Source organism: Thunnus maccoyii, chromosome 20 (assembly GCF_910596095.1).
Source record: "Thunnus maccoyii chromosome 20, fThuMac1.1, whole genome shotgun sequence".
Lineage (NCBI taxonomy): Eukaryota > Metazoa > Chordata > Actinopteri > Scombriformes > Scombridae > Thunnus > Thunnus maccoyii.
In genome coordinates, this window is record NC_056552.1 from 8226365 (window position 1) to 8242300 (window position 15936).

At 39.9% G+C, this 15936-nt stretch overlaps 1 protein-coding gene across 6 annotated transcripts in view; it reads right to left on the reverse strand.

The window, feature by feature from the left end:
* The window catches only part of sdk2b (sidekick cell adhesion molecule 2b), a 273376-nt gene that overhangs the window by 65980 nt on the left and 191460 nt on the right, over positions 1-15936 (reverse strand). For all 6 annotated transcript variants that reach the window (XM_042396798.1, XM_042396795.1, XM_042396794.1 and 3 more), the window contains exon 2: positions 14712-14871. In XM_042396798.1, the coding sequence (XP_042252732.1) occupies positions 14712-14871 (160 nt within the window). The remainder of the gene's footprint in view (positions 1-14711; positions 14872-15936) is intronic.

Genomic DNA, 15936 nt, shown 5'->3' on the forward strand with positions numbered 1-15936 from the left:
GGCTAACCCAGCTACCACAGCGAAGCTCTCCCCCAAGACACACACACTTGCATTACCAGGCACAGACAACAAACACCTGTATCAAAATGTCTTCTATGCAAACACACACACACACACACACACACACACACACGCACAAAATTCCCTGGGACAAAGGTGGAATCTGTATGTCTCCAGCAGTTCACACTCTCCCCATGACCTTGACTTCAGTGTCCAGCTGTGGTGGCAGTACTGCCTCCCTGCCATGTGGAGGCAGCGTAACATACACTTTATACAGCTGCTGTGTACCAGGGACTACACTGTAGACTATCCACTGATTCAACTAATGTTGTATCTTTAGCCACATTTAGAAATGATGATGATGTAAAAAGAAGAAGTCAGTAAAGAAGGATAAAAGGTTAATCTCATTCATGTTGGGAAGGTGTCACAATCTTGCAAATTGCCATATGCATATACAGTATATAGGCTAATGAAGTATATAAGTAAAAATCTACTAAAATACTTTACAACAGAAAAAAACTACATAATAGACTAGACAACTGATACTGGCAATAATACTGCAATAGTATTATTACATTATTATTAAGTATATAATTAAAATATACTTAAAATAGTACACTTTAATAGAACAATAAAATACAGTGCAAGTTATGTTCTCTTTTAAGCATGCAAGCACGTACTTTGTCAATATACTTTTACATTGGTAGAAATACACTTCAACATGTTTTACATTTGAAAATTATACTTTCAGTACAGTATAATTGACTATTGACTGACCTCCCCCCAAATCTTTTTGTGTGTACAAGTGAGTACAACACGGCGGATGCCTTTGAGGAGACACTCTCTGACAATGAGACCTTTTGTTGCATTGAGACTACAAAGACACACAAAAAACACAGCTTTTGGAGAGATATCATGGAGGCTATCATGATTTTGAGTGGCCATTCAAAACAGGTATAAACACTTTTGCCTTTAGATGGGGTCGGATAATAGGTCATACAAACTAGTTTGATTCAAGCATACTAAAACCCCAATTGTCCTGTGCGTGTATAACAGCTTGCACATTCCACTGTAGGAGAGCATCACTTGTGAACTAATAACCAGTCTCTTGGCTTCAAGGAAAAGACTCCTGTAGATTCTCATCAGTAAACAATGTTTTTTGTTTGATTGCACACATGCAAGTTTTCGATATCTGCAATATCTGGGAGCGATAACCTCAAAAGCACCAGGGTACAGATTGGCTTTTGTCCATTTTGAGTCATTCAAGTAATTTCAGAAATGAGGCATCCAGACTATTCAGAGAGCCAGAAATCAACTTCTCAACAGCCATCCAATAACTAATACATGCGCGTACAGTGGGATACATGGAGCAGCCAACTGTTAAAGTGGTTGCACAGACAGTCTCTGATGGCATGTTCGATGGCAGCACAACATGTAGAGGATGTGAATAAGCCTACAGCAAGTTGTACACGTTTAATTCGGGTCATTCTAACACAGCACATAATTGTCGAAATAAATACTTCTTATGGGAAGTGAACCAGTTGCCACTAGGAGTGTGCTTGCCATCGTTGCTGTAACGTTCCTGCATCATGTGTGCTCAAGGGTGCTTACAGTAGCGCACTGCCAGGCAGAATGCCTGAGTTTAACCTTCAGTAATGGGATGTACCGGTTTCTATAGTAACCGCATGCAATTTGTTTGAAAAGTTTGCATGAATAAATGTTTAGGAAGATCATGAGTGAATGAAAGTAAAATTCTAAAGTTCATAAGTGCTTTTAATTTAGGACCAGGCAGTCTCATAATAGGAGTCATCAGTTGCTCCTCTAAAATAAGCGAGAATGTTTGTGTATGATGTTGACTAAAAAAACATGCTCCTTTTGACTGCAGTCGACTATATATTCCTAAACAGATTTAAAAAGAATTCAGGCACATGTTTTTACTGACTGCCAAAGGCTAAAGGGAAGAAAAGTGAAATGAACTGATACTTTCTAAGAGGCTATGTAAATGTGCTGAATGAAATGTAACAAAAAAATCAAAATATTATTTTCCCAAACCTGCTTACAGAGAACCAGCATATTCTTTGAAGACCCCATGACTTTGATCAGACTGACAAATCCTGTTTTTAAGTCGGACCAAGCATATGCCTTAAGGTTTGTTCACAGTAATGTTCTTCGATGTCAAACTACATCAACATCAGGGAAACAACGCTACACTGCCCAAATAAGCATACAGATGGGCAACAAGTAAAAAGAGTACATTATGCACCATTTCCCCAAAAGATAAACCCTCATTTGGTGTTTTGGTGATGGTGGTGGAGAGTGCTGTCTAAAATGTCAACAACAAATCTCAGTTGAGTTGCGATCTGGTGACTGAATATTTTTTATACCTATCAAACCATTCAGTGACCTCCTGGCCCTGTACAGAAGCATCTACATGTCATGTTTTTCTTTAATTTGTCACCTGTCTGTATGTGTCATGGATAGGATATATCATGAAACTTAATTTCTGGCCGCATTTCATTGGTCAAAACAACAACAGCAGAAACCTGTTGCTTTGTTTTGTTAATCACATGAAAATCACCAATAATGAATCCAATTAAGATATCAATGCATACCTTACTGTTAGCCTGGTTGACATCAGTTTCTCCCAGTTGGACAGATAATTGACCAAACAAGACTACTGTATGTGGGCAGGATTAAGAACATCAATATCATCTTCTTCGCCAACTGCCTAGCTACAGCCATTAAAAATAGCAAGAATAACGAGAACAAAGAAGAATAACGGCCACATGCTTGGATGAGATTGCAGCTATACAAGAACAGAAAAAGAAATAACAACACTTAAATGTGCATTTCTTATATTCTGTGTTTAAAATGTTAAGATAACTGCTCCTAGCGACAACAGCTTCCGTGTAGACAGAAAATGACTCACCGCTAATTGTTCCCAAACTGAAATTGTCCAACATAGGCAGTCTGAAGAGATGAAGTGAAACCAAAGAGCAATTCAGTCTGATCTTATCAGGCTAATATGCGAGGTCACTAACGTCAATACAAAGCAAACTTTCTCCTGTTATTTTAAGCTAAAAATGTCTAACAAGCTGCCTCTGTGCTTTGTAAGTAGCTGCTTTGTAAGTAGCTGCTAACAAATGGAAATAGTGCTGCAATAACAAATGGTTTGCTGTGTTGGAAGGCTGTTAATATCTGTAACAAATAATGAAGTGGTATCAAACTTCATTAGTAGCAGCGTCAGTTGGACCCAAAGGACTAAATGAGTTTCAGCCCAAAGTCTGTTAAGGCTTAATCAACTAATCAGAAGGCTCTATTCATGGTGTGTGACTCCTTTCATATGTTCCATCATCCAAATTAATACAATTATGTATATGTTTTATGCATAACGAGAAGGGATATGAGATGGATAGATGATGGAATAATGTGTAAAGGAATGACAAAAGCCTAAAAATGTTACTCACATCAGAGTTTGGGTGGAGAAGAAGCAGACATTAAGGGAGAAATAGCTGACAGGTGGTGTCGGGGCTCCAAGTTTAACCTCGCTGAGGCCTACCAAGAATTCACCCCAGAGCCAGAGCCCTCGGGGTGACTTTAGACAGTACTCTCTCCCTCTCTCTCTCCCTCTCCCTGTCTCCCTCTTTCGCTCTGTCCCTTATATAATGAATACAATTAACCTTTGCGGAGCTACGCGCGTTGGCAGCAGGTTGGGGGAGTCAGCGGGGGCTCGCTGTGTTGGACAGAGATTGATTGATGTTCCTGTGGTCAGCGCACTCCGTCAGATTCCCGTTAATTAGCCCCCACTCAGGAGAAATGATTAGATGGTGGAGTGGCGGAGAGACAGATAGAGGGACAGAAGAAAGTGGGAGGACGCGGTATGGAGTGGGATGCAAAAGGAAGAAAGTGTGGGAGTGTGGGAAGGATGGAGGAATGAAAAGATAGAAGGACAGAGAAGGAGGCAGGGATGGTAGGGGATGACTGACAACACTATAATCCTTGATTGAAGATGGCTGCGGTGCACTTTACAGTGAGTGTTCCCTTAATAACATAATTCCTGTGCCCAAGGTTGGCTCCAATACCATTTCACTTAAATTGCTGGTTATACAGTAAGATTATAAACCCTCATACACACATTGCGGGGAGAATTATAATTACACCCTAACTGCTAGAAAAAAAATCATAATATATTTGAAAGCATCATGACGACGAGCTAGTAGTGACAATCATATCTTTTTGCCCTACCATCAATTTACTATGATTCTAAAGGTTTTTCCTGTTATTTGGGTTCATGTATTTGAAACCATCTCATAAAAAGTAAACGCATGGCACAATGTGTCATGGCTCACTTGTTATGATATTTTTTAATGTCATCACGGTATTGTTCTGAGTTTACATCACCCTCTTATAATAGTTTGATGTCACTTTGCTTTCATTCAGTATTGTGGCACACTTGTAAGACTATAACAGCCTGTAATACATTCAGTATATTATAAGAAAAAGCAGTAGCAGTGGCAAATTACTTATTACATCTGACAGCCTTATTACTTGCTTTATTATAGTAATCATGATGGATTGATGTGTGTCATTATTCTAATACGATGATTATATACTTGTGCTGTGCATATCATGGCATCAAATATCTATCACAGAATGCAACAAGTAAAATGTTACAGTCTTTCCCCTATATTCATTCAAAATTATGAATGCCGCTGCTAAAATTTTACACGAACATTAATATCAATGGGCTACTTATGATTTTTACTCGCACGCTGTGTGAGCACGATAGCACCCTAGTTACTGTGGGACTGTTTTGAGTCATCCTCCCCCTCCTCATCCTTCAAAAGGACATCTACATGAAAGGTATATTCTGTTATAAGAGTAGCGTAGCTCCGTTAAGGAATAGGGCATTGAGTAATGTATTTGCGTTTTGAGTGTGTGGTTGAGCAAGCGACAGAAAAGTGACAGTAAATGTGAGCAGAGCAGAGGAAAAGGTTAGCAGTAAATTGTCAATCTGGCGGTAAATGTACAGTATAGGTTACAGAGTGTCAGTTAATTAATGCTGCAGCTTCTCAAGACAAAGAAAAGTCTTGTCTGTTGTTTTCCCAAGGGGGGTTAGCCTTGAAGTTAGCAACAGTAGGTTAGCCTAACCTGACTAGGATCACTTAAGGTGGACTGACTTTTAAGGTGGACCAGCTACTTTAGTGTCAATCTCAGCCGCTCTTAAACAGAGAATAGAGAAATGTCTGGCTGCTGAGTCTCTTCCAAGGGCACCCTGCCCCAACATACCATGTAAGGAACACAATCGAACATACAAACACACACCGGCACACACACACACACACACACATGTCCAATTCTTCCCTGAGCTACAGGTTACGTCTCTGAGAACAATTCCTTATTATCCTGCAGCAAATCAATAATGCGCTATGTGTTTTTGATGAGATGTCCTTTGAAAGTGTATTGGATCATATGTTGAGATCCCTTCTAAATTCTATTGGATAAGAGTTTTCATTTGTATCCTGTTCTGTCTTCTTTATATCCACCACATACAACACATGACAGGTAACAGAGACTTCAGGCTTAAGCTACTGGAAATCAATAGCGGGTAATTCGTCGACAATCCCAGAGGGACAGCATCCACATGTTCTATCTAGGATATAGATGGACAACTGTCTGGTGGAGGCAATTGACCCAAACTATTGTCAATTGTATTTTGTCACTCCTTTTTATATATTAATTTTTCTGCTTTACCATGTTGTTCTCTGTCCAGTTTGTCATGATCCCTGTAAATCTCCCTTGAGTTGCACAGACGTTGCTATACAGCCCCCAAAACTGTGAGGCAACTCTGATGGCCAACAGTTGTTTGCTGATGCATATTCACATATGACATCATATCAGTTGATTGGATTATAGGCACAAATGTCTCTTGTATTACGAATATACAATAAATAAAAGTTCATGCATCTGGTTGGGTAAAGGCAGGGGTAGCGGATGTTGCAGTTTGAGCTTGAAATGCAGTTGTAGCCACTTATTGTAAGAGCTGGGCATACTGGGAATACTTGATGAACGCAAACTGATATGCATGAAAAAACTGTCATCAAACTGTCAAATATCAAAAGTTGTCAACTGAGGTTTGGACAGATTTTTAGTCTTTTTTATTCATCGTTTGATCAGATATTTCTTGATTTAAATCAGGAAATCAAGAAACCACTAATTTGAATTTTACTTTATTTATGCAAAGTTCTTGTGTTGTTTTATTGAAAAGTTTATTCATATTGTAGAAAAACAGGCTTTTGCAGAAAACTAAATGTTTTACCTGACACAAAGTTACCGTATTGGCAACGATATTGAATCATTTCAGAACAAGAAAAATTAGCAGTGGGAATAGTAGTAACAGTTTGAATCCGGGCATTTAATAAGCTACTCTGGTTTGTAAGTGGGAGTCTAGACAATGCTTAATTAAATCAGCTGATGATCAGTTGATGTGAGTGATGTGAATAATTTCATTTCTGAAATCATCCGCTATTAGTTCCACATTCCAAATGATCTATCACCAACCAATGATGCACGCAAAGACTGGGTTTTTTTTTATTGTAGCACGTCTCTAGCCATTCTGTAACACAGGTGGTGTAATTGCTATCATGACAAGATATGATGTATGGTCTAAGCAGCCTTTCCTTTTCTTTTGGAATATCATGTGGGTCTGTTTAAATCAGAGAGAAGCCTGCAGACACCAGCAGTGAGTGCTCCCCTGCCAACACTCTTTGAATGTAGGTCAGCACTAAAATGCTTGGGAATCTCACCAGTATGTTTCTATCACACCATATCCAACTGTAGACACAATAATATGTAAAATCATACTTTACTGACTTTACCCTTATAGTCCCTGAAAATTAGTTTTAAATCTTAAGTATGTCTTTATAACATTAAATATTCATCACCAAATAAGCAACAATTAGATTTAAAAGGGCTTAACGGTTAAAAACTCAGTTAATCTCCTTAATCAGAACTGTGCTGGTGTGCTATGATTAAAATTTGAGTGACAACGCTGGAACGACAAGTCTTCCAAATTAAACAACAAAATATGTTTTATGATTCAATGACTCAATGGCTAAGGTTTAGGCACAAAAACAACTTGCTTAGGTCTAGGGAAACATCATTGTTTTGTTTTTTAGTTTTTAAGGGGACCTTCTTGTCATGGTTACAATGTCAACAGCGTGGTTAGGGTTAGTGGAGGATTGTGGTCATGGTTAAAAAAAACAATGTTGATGCAGCTGGAAACAGGAAACAAACATCGGTCTCTTGTGTTAAAGTCCGATTTGTTGTGGACACATCCATCCATCCCAATATCAGAACAGCCACTAGAGGGCTTTGTCACTTGAACGTCAATGTTGTTTTGGGGTACTTGCTGAGACAACTAGTGCCTCTTCTTTTTCAATCAAGGTATGTTAGTCTGATTAATTAACTGATAGTTAGTACCAGGTGAATACAGAAGACACTTTAAATTGTCTAGTGGCAGGAAACAACTTTGGCCTACAGCCGAGTCCCCTTTAACCTAGTTTTTATGAACAGAGTCTGTCTGGATGGACCTTTAGATTGTATGATTGGTAGAAAACTACTTTACCTCGCAGATTAAATGGCAGCCTGCTCAGCTGCACGGTAACCCAGGAGAGTTTAAACATATAACAGAGACAAGGTATTCATACAGTAGTGTTTTAACTACCGAGCATCAGTACGACCCCCGGTCAGCTCATCCTGGCTGCTAGCTGCAGGAGACTTGCGTGAGGCTCCATGAAGCCCCACGAGCGAGAGCATGAAATGCTGCGTGCCGCGGGCGGGATCCTCTGGAGCTGCCGAACCAGACCGAGGCAGCAGCTGAACATTCAATACACACATTGAAGCCTAAATTAAGAAGGGCCTAGCCTCATGAAAAAAAGAAAAAAATGTGAACCTAGCGCAGTTGTGGCGGTTGCTTGCCATCCACCATGGTTGTCTATAGCGAGGTACTGCAATATTGCAGTTATTGCAACAGCTGTTGTAGGACCTCATTCCTCATAGTAAGAAGCTGATCAATAAAATAGGTTTTCAGGCGCTTTAAAAGTAAAAACTAAACACTAATCGAACATAACTGCACACTACACGCACATAATGAATGCTGGTGAGTGGTACATTCGAGAATATTATCTTAATACAAATAGTTGAACATTCAGGCTAGTTGCTAATGCAGTCAGATGTCCTTGTGCTTATACAGAAATGTTACATAATGCTGGCTGTGGATCATCCATTAGAATAACAGCTGTACCTGCCAACAGTGCAGTGACACTGATACTCATTCAGTAACACTCTTATACACAAACACACTACATATGCATAATAAAACGGATGCTGTCTTTTTTCTTTCTTGCTCTTTTGCTTGCACTTTCTGACTCACTCACTCCACTCGTCCATAGAAAACAAGGGGTGAGCGAGTGCACGGGGGTGGGGGGGGATGGAAAGGTAAAACAAAATCTATTGTATCTGGGGGCTGTGGAGGAGAATGCCAGGGAGATAGAAAATGGACATTTTTAGTTACAGAGGGGAATCCATTAAGGTCATCCGGTGAGAGATGCTGGCTGGCTAGCTCCGTGCCAGTCTCTGACATGATGTGATTCAAGTACAGATACAAAGTGCAGACAAGTTTTCTGTCTGTAATTGGACGCCGCTGCTACTCTTCCTCCTTAGCAAGAAAATCGCTGATCTCATTAGAACAAACATGGTGACTAAATGAACAACGATAATAAAATCAAATATGAATAAAATAATCAGATTGAACTGAACCAACCAGTCAGTCGACCACTCATTTAAACAATGCATGATGATTTTCTGTTCTTATGGATGGGAAACAATCAGATCGTCCAGTCTCACCCTGTGAGATTGCCCATGCCCAACGTTATCGCCCGGGGCGGGGGGGGACTCAGGAGAGACTCAGCAGTAAATGTTTCCCTGTTATCTGCCTACATCTTTTATAATAATTTTATTAATTTTATTCACAATTGAAGTGCTCTTCACAGCCTCGTCTCAGGGATATAAAGGACTGAAATTAGAGTGAAACGAGAGTAGAAAAAGCATATAGATAAACATAAGTAGAGAAAAGACGGTCACAAACTGAATCAACAAAAAAATAATGGAGTGCGGTAGTGATCAAAAGCAACAGCAGTAGTAAGAGCAATGCATGAACTGAGACTCATAATACGATGTGATGACTCAATGGTTACGGTTTTGTTTGCATCTAGGGAAAGATCATGGTTTCAGTTAAAACATTGTGGTTTGGTTGGAAATGCTTATGTTTTTAAGGTCAGGGGACCTTCATCGTCATGGTTATTATATCAACAATGTGGTTAAGGTTTGGGGAGGATTGAGTTGTTCTGGAGATTTCTGAATGATGCAAAACTGAGGACAACGTACAATGAATCTGCAAGTTAGAAAAGGGGGAAAAAAGCGAGCAAACCGGACATTTTTATTTTTAGCCTTTGAGACCCACGCTGATCAGGCGAGCCACATCAGTTGATTGCCCTTCCTTGTCAGCCATTTACCCTCTGAAATACAACTGGAGAGATCACAACGTTCCAAGCGGAAAGGACTCATTTCTTAGAACGTGTGGAGTAAAATTTAGGTTGGTCTGAAACATACAAACATAAATTTCTTAGATTTGAATTGGAATATCACATTTATTTCTCATCGTTTCCCCTTCCACGCATTCACCTTCATCCTCCTTCCAATCTACACACATGCAGCAGTGGGGATGTCCAACATATTGCAACCTGCTGTTGAGCTAACTGTTTTGTCCGTGTATTTAAGTTATTTACAGAGAATGCAAAAAGAAAAATTTGGAAGACAGCCTTCTATTTGTCTGCTTCTGCAGGACTCTGCTCTTTGGGGGGTTTATGGCAAATTGTTGTTCATCACAGCCAAAATTGGCTGAAAATAAAGGTGTTTTTTTGCTGAACATAATTTGATATCTTTTCTTACTGAGGTTGGAGCCAGTGAACATTCAGAAAAGGAATAAGTAAAAAGAACAACAGGATGAGACCCAGTCCAGTTTCAAGTTAAGTTTGGAACCAATTGAAACAAATGGTCTGAAACTCAATCGTGTGCATCGCACCATCAGGATATTTGTTGGTGTGCGGAGTCTAAAAGCAGACATCATTTTGCACACACAGAAAACACGCTGTCATCTACCACTATGCCCCATGCTTTTCCTTCATCTCCATCTAGTTAGCAAGCTGAGCTCGTCATCTCCTTCCCCCAGACATGTAATAATATTGTACTGAACTTGTGTTAATTTGTTCAGAGCCACCATGAAATTATATCAGTTAGAAAAAAATACGGATGCTGTGTTAGTTCACATATGAGTGGATTAAACTGAGGAAGACTGGATGAACAAAGATGAGAGAGAGAGAGAGAGAGCAAGAATGTGAGTAGGAGTGGGAAGATGGAGTGAGGTCTTTCAGGAAATATACGACAACAGCTTAGTTTATATACTATATCTACTGTATGTATAGTACTTGTTTACTGCTTGAAAATACATGTTTTCTACACAATACAAACATATTACTGGCCTATTTCTGAACACACTGCCACATTTTGCAGAGACCAATCATTACTGGGTTTGACCGATGTGACACTCTATTATGCTAGCTGTCAAAATGTTAATCTCATTTTCTATGTTCTTTTTTTTTTTTCTTTCTTGATTGTGGAAAGCAGCACTGACCAAGAAAGCTCTTCTTCTGCTGTGATTGTACTGAAGGGAAAACTAATTTTCACTCCTCAAAAACTGACAACAACAAGGGACAGTTAGTACATAGAGATGAAAAGTCAATCAGAATGAACTTGAGCTGCTGGGGCTGTCATGTCTTCTCCGTCATGCCGTTTCATTTTACTTGTGTGACTGATGTTGATGAGATTACCTCTGCTTTCTTTTTTTTTTTTTTTTCTGTCTGTCCGTCTCATTTCAATATGAAAATTGGAGAAAAGTTTCTATTCCCTACAGGAATACAGAGGCCAGACTCCACCAACTGAGCCAAGAACCAACTGACAAACAAAAAAGACTCTTGACGTTGATTAATAATTAACTCTCTTAATTAAGTTTCTAGGTTAATTGGCAGCATAAAGACTGGTGGCGTGCCAGGTAATCGCCCCAGAGGTTTTAGTCATGCGACAGGAGGCTGTGACGCTATGCTGTGTGTATTTATAGACCAACTTATCCACTAAAGCATTGTGTGCGGGATAATTCACTGGCTGATGGGTTCAGAAATCCTTAATTTCATTGGATATAATCTTCAATCTTAATTAAGTTGCACTTTAATTTTGAGATAAATCTTTTAAATGATTGTTTAGAGAACCAATAACGCAGGATGCAGGCCAAACAGTGTGAATAAATGCGTGCGAGGCTGGTTGGCACTGAGACGATAATGTTGCTGTTATTTGACAGCAGTCAGTGCTGAGCCGAGTCTCTCCCAAATGTGGCACTCCCCACAGCAGATCACTAAAACTGTGCCACTCTCTTCCCTTCCGGCACTCTCTTACACACAAGCTCACACCTACATGTTGAATAGTAATGCCCGCACACACAAACACACACACATACACACACCTTGCCGTATTGATCGGTTGCCAGAGGACACAAGGTCAAGTCGCATGGTGTCAATATTTAAAGCAGCACTCAGCACTGGGGACCTCTACCATAACCTCATTAATATGGGGGTCTGCTCTGCTCAAATACACTCCTGGCACAGAGAAAGGCCGACTTGGGAACTGAGGAAGACTGCATACAAATAACACACATATGCACGCACAAATTCCCTTTCACATGAATAAGGTTGCAAAAAAAAGATAAGGAATCAATGAATATATTAATAACACATAAAAAATGCTGCCCTTGCCCTCAAAAGTAGCATCTTTACTTTCTTTATGTGATGTGCTTCCTATTGAAACAGGATGTTGCTGTGGTATACAACATGACGGATCATTCATTGAACTGTAAATCAGTGTTGGATGTTAGTTGAGCAGAGAAAAGGAGGAATTTTGATAGCACTTTTCTACCTGTTCAAAATGGGTTTCACTATTAAAAGATTAAAAAAGGTTTTTTGGTGGTTATTCGAATCAAGGGTACAACGATAGAGGATGTTGTACAGATTGTAAAGCCCGGAGGCGAGTGTGTGATATTAGACTATATAAATAAAAAATCGACTTGACTTGAAAGATTCTTTGCTATATTCCGAAACTCGCCCAGGTAGGTAGAGTCAGTACTCAAAAGTATCAAATTTAAAAAATGTTCCATTACAGTAAACCTCCAGCTGCTGCTTAACCAATAATTTCCATATTAAGATGTTGTATTAGATGCATCATTTTCTGTGTGTCTCTGGATGTTGGGGAGCACGTTATATGCTGTAGGTATCTTTACCACTTTATTTTAGCAGCTCACTCCACCTACATTATCCCTGAGCACCCTGGTGTGAAAAACAAGCGCAACCACTGGTTACGAAAAAGTCAAATTTTCTAAAATGTCCATTTCAACTGGTCTAATAGCAGGCTCTTAAACAGTATACCGTATTTCCTCAAATAGTGGCCGGGGCCTTTATTTACCTCAACTCTAGTGGGTACCAGGCCTTAATTGGAAGAAGGCTTGAGAGAGGCGTTTATTTCTAAGTATATTTACTCATATTTTGCTACAAAGCCTCCTTGTTTTCTGATATGCGCCCGTTTGCACTGTTAAATTTCTGTTACTGCATTAATCCACTGACTGCAACGTGCGGAACAATAATTCTAGCGCTTGAGTTCCACCCAGAACGTTATGGCAGTGCACCACTTAGCTGTAGCATCTGTTAGCATGCTCCTGGATGTATACTTGCTGGCTTAGCCAAGTTACCCTGGTTACTGATGCTCATGTAGTGTTACTGCTGTCATTATTATTAAAATATGTGCCATTATCTTTGTATTTAAACAGCCATTATCTGACACCCAGTTTTTAACTGACTACTGTCTTTTATTTGAGGAAATACAGTACAAACACTCACTCACACATGCAGAATCCTACACAGCTTTCTGCCTGACTACTTATTAAATCACCCGCACTATCACTCAATCACTCAACACAGTCAAACGGCACCTGAGGCCCTAACAGGTATTCTCAAGTATAGTCCATTCTGATCAATTGTCCTAGCATGTGTGTGTGTGTGTCACTTCTGTCCTTCCTACCCCAATGTTCCCACTCTGGTCTTATCTATCTCTAGAGATTGCTCCAGCTCCATCAACAAGGCGGATGTTGCTTGCACGTTCACCCTCTGTTGTTTTCACATACTCTCTCATTCTCACATATGAACACAACAGTTCAGCTAAGATCAGCAAAGTGTGTGTCAATGAGCTTTCTTTCAATCCTCTAGTGCTTCATTTACACTGCTGTCTGCACACACACATACACACAGAGACATTGGGTGCAGACACACTGCTCTCCGAGATAAGAGCAATGTTTGCCACATGATTAGGATCTTCCAGTTACCATTAAAGACGGTTTATCTCCTGCCCTAACCCTCATTCACGCCTTTTGCTTGTTCGCTGCCTCTCCAGAGAGAGTGATGGAGGTCACAGAGCCACGAGGGGAAAGCAGGGAGGCAGGAGCAAAAAAGAGAAAGAGAGAAAAAGCAAACAGCGAGAGCTATTTCTTTATTTGATAGGCTATTCCATTGTCACACAAGACTAAAAAAGAATGCAGATATTCTGCCTTTGGAGAGTCTAAAGTGAATGCAAGAGTAAAACACATTGTTCATTAGGCTTTGTTGTCAATTTGAGCTAATAAACTATGAATATAAACTGCCAAAATTTTTATTTATTTTAGGTAGCTAATTAAATGACATCAAATCACATGAATTGAATTAGAAACAGAAATTGAGGTGGCAGTTATTATACGTTATTATGGATCCCACTGCTTTTCTTGGCAAGACCCGCCCTACTCTGCCTCTCATTGGCTAGTACTTGTTGCCTTTGTTGCTTGGGTTGGTTAGGTTTAGGCATGAGGAGCGAGATTGGTTAGGGTTAGGGTAAGAAAGCCAGGGTTAGGGTTATGGTTAGGGTACCTAATCTCATGTGAGGCATTGTTGGAAAGCCAATCAGAGGCAGAGTAGGGTGGGTCTTGCTAAGAAAAGCAGTGGGATCCATAATAACACAGCAGTTATTGCTAATGCTACACTACTAAGCTAGACTGATGTCTCTAAGTAAGACTAATTTATCTGGTTTGGCTACTGCCTCATTTCTGTGGCATGAAAATATATGATAAATGTAATATACAAATAAAATGATGAATATTAATAAGATAAGATAGTCAAAATGGGTTTTTCAGAAACAGGAAACAGGTAGGAAAATGTGGGTGAATTTAGCTTTAAGGCTAGCTGTGGCCTCCTCACCAGTTAACTGCTATCTTTAACTCAGAGGATATTTGTCAAATTACTCAATTACAAATTTTAAGGCCTACAACATGCCATATGTATGTTTTTTTGCTGTAATGTGAATAATTTCTTCTGTCCATTCTGGCTATGATAAAGCCAAAATGCAGTAAGTTTTTTTGCTTGTTTGGTCTAGGTCTGTAGTTACTGCAAGCCAGTTACTCAGGTACACCTTTCTCTCCCTTTTTTCCCCTTCTCCATCTCTCTCTTATTTATTCAGTTTATTCTCACCTGTACTCCAGTGAAAAGCGGGTCAGCTCCGTGTTGTTGTGGATCCATTTGAACTCCAGAGGCCAGCTCCCCTCGGCCATACAGGTCAGTACCAGCCTGTTGCGTTCCAGATGGAGCTGGCTACGCACCGGCTCTGTCTTGAAGTAGGGGGGCACGTCATCTGTAAAAGTATAAAGAACAGAGTTTGGAATTGAAGATTCGCTTTTTTTCTTGCTGCTAAACCAAGCGAACTGAATATACCTCAAATGCACCCAAAAAAACAGAACAGCTCTTACTGTAAATCTCACACACATCCATGAACCCAGAGGCACAAATGTGCACACGTAAATACAGACTTAAGAATAACAGGAAAAAAAAAGTGTAAGCTTTAGGAACATTCCATATGAACTTAACTTTCATCTGATAATGTAGGGATAGGAAAGAGGCTAACATTGAGTTAAAAAACATTTGAATGGGAAGATCTGAACAGGGAGGCAACAGTTGATGCTTAGATCTATCTATAGCAGATTGTGGATGGTCAGATGCTTGGATCTCACCTAATACAGAGTAAACTCTACTGTATGTGATTATCACTGGCATGTAAACAACAAGCTTCCACACTCCAGATGGAAAACCCTATCTGAACGTGTCGCTTTTGAAACTACCTAATCTCACGTGAGGCATTGTTGCCTGTTGTTGGGTGATCTCGTCTTGCTCTGGGAGCGTCAGAGATGGCTGACTAACAGGGAATAGGGAGCAGAAGCATGAAGTCATGACGGATTGGTTCCTGCATCTCCTGCTCTGTGTGTTTGTGTGTCAGCAACTCATTGGCACAGCGCACCACTTTCCCCAAGCTAGACAGAGTAGACAGGAGAGGAGTAAAGCCTAGGAGGAGGCATGAAATCCTTTCATCAGTCGTTCGCCTCCACTCCGTTTCGCTGTCTTTCGCTCTTTCTGTGTTTCTTGAACACGCTCTGTTGAGTGTGAAGGAATAGATTGAGGAAGACCAGCGAAAACCTCTCCACAGGGTGATGCATGTATTGAACGTGTCAACAGACACAGATATTTTTATATCTCAATCAAGAAGCCTCACACACAATCTGTCAAGGTCCCTTGAGATTCTAATATCTCACCCTTGATAAATGATGCAAAAATGGAGAGCTTACTTGATGATCATTGTAAATATAGAACACATTAATTGGATGGTTGGATAATATAATTATCAAATTGACTGATAATCAGGCAT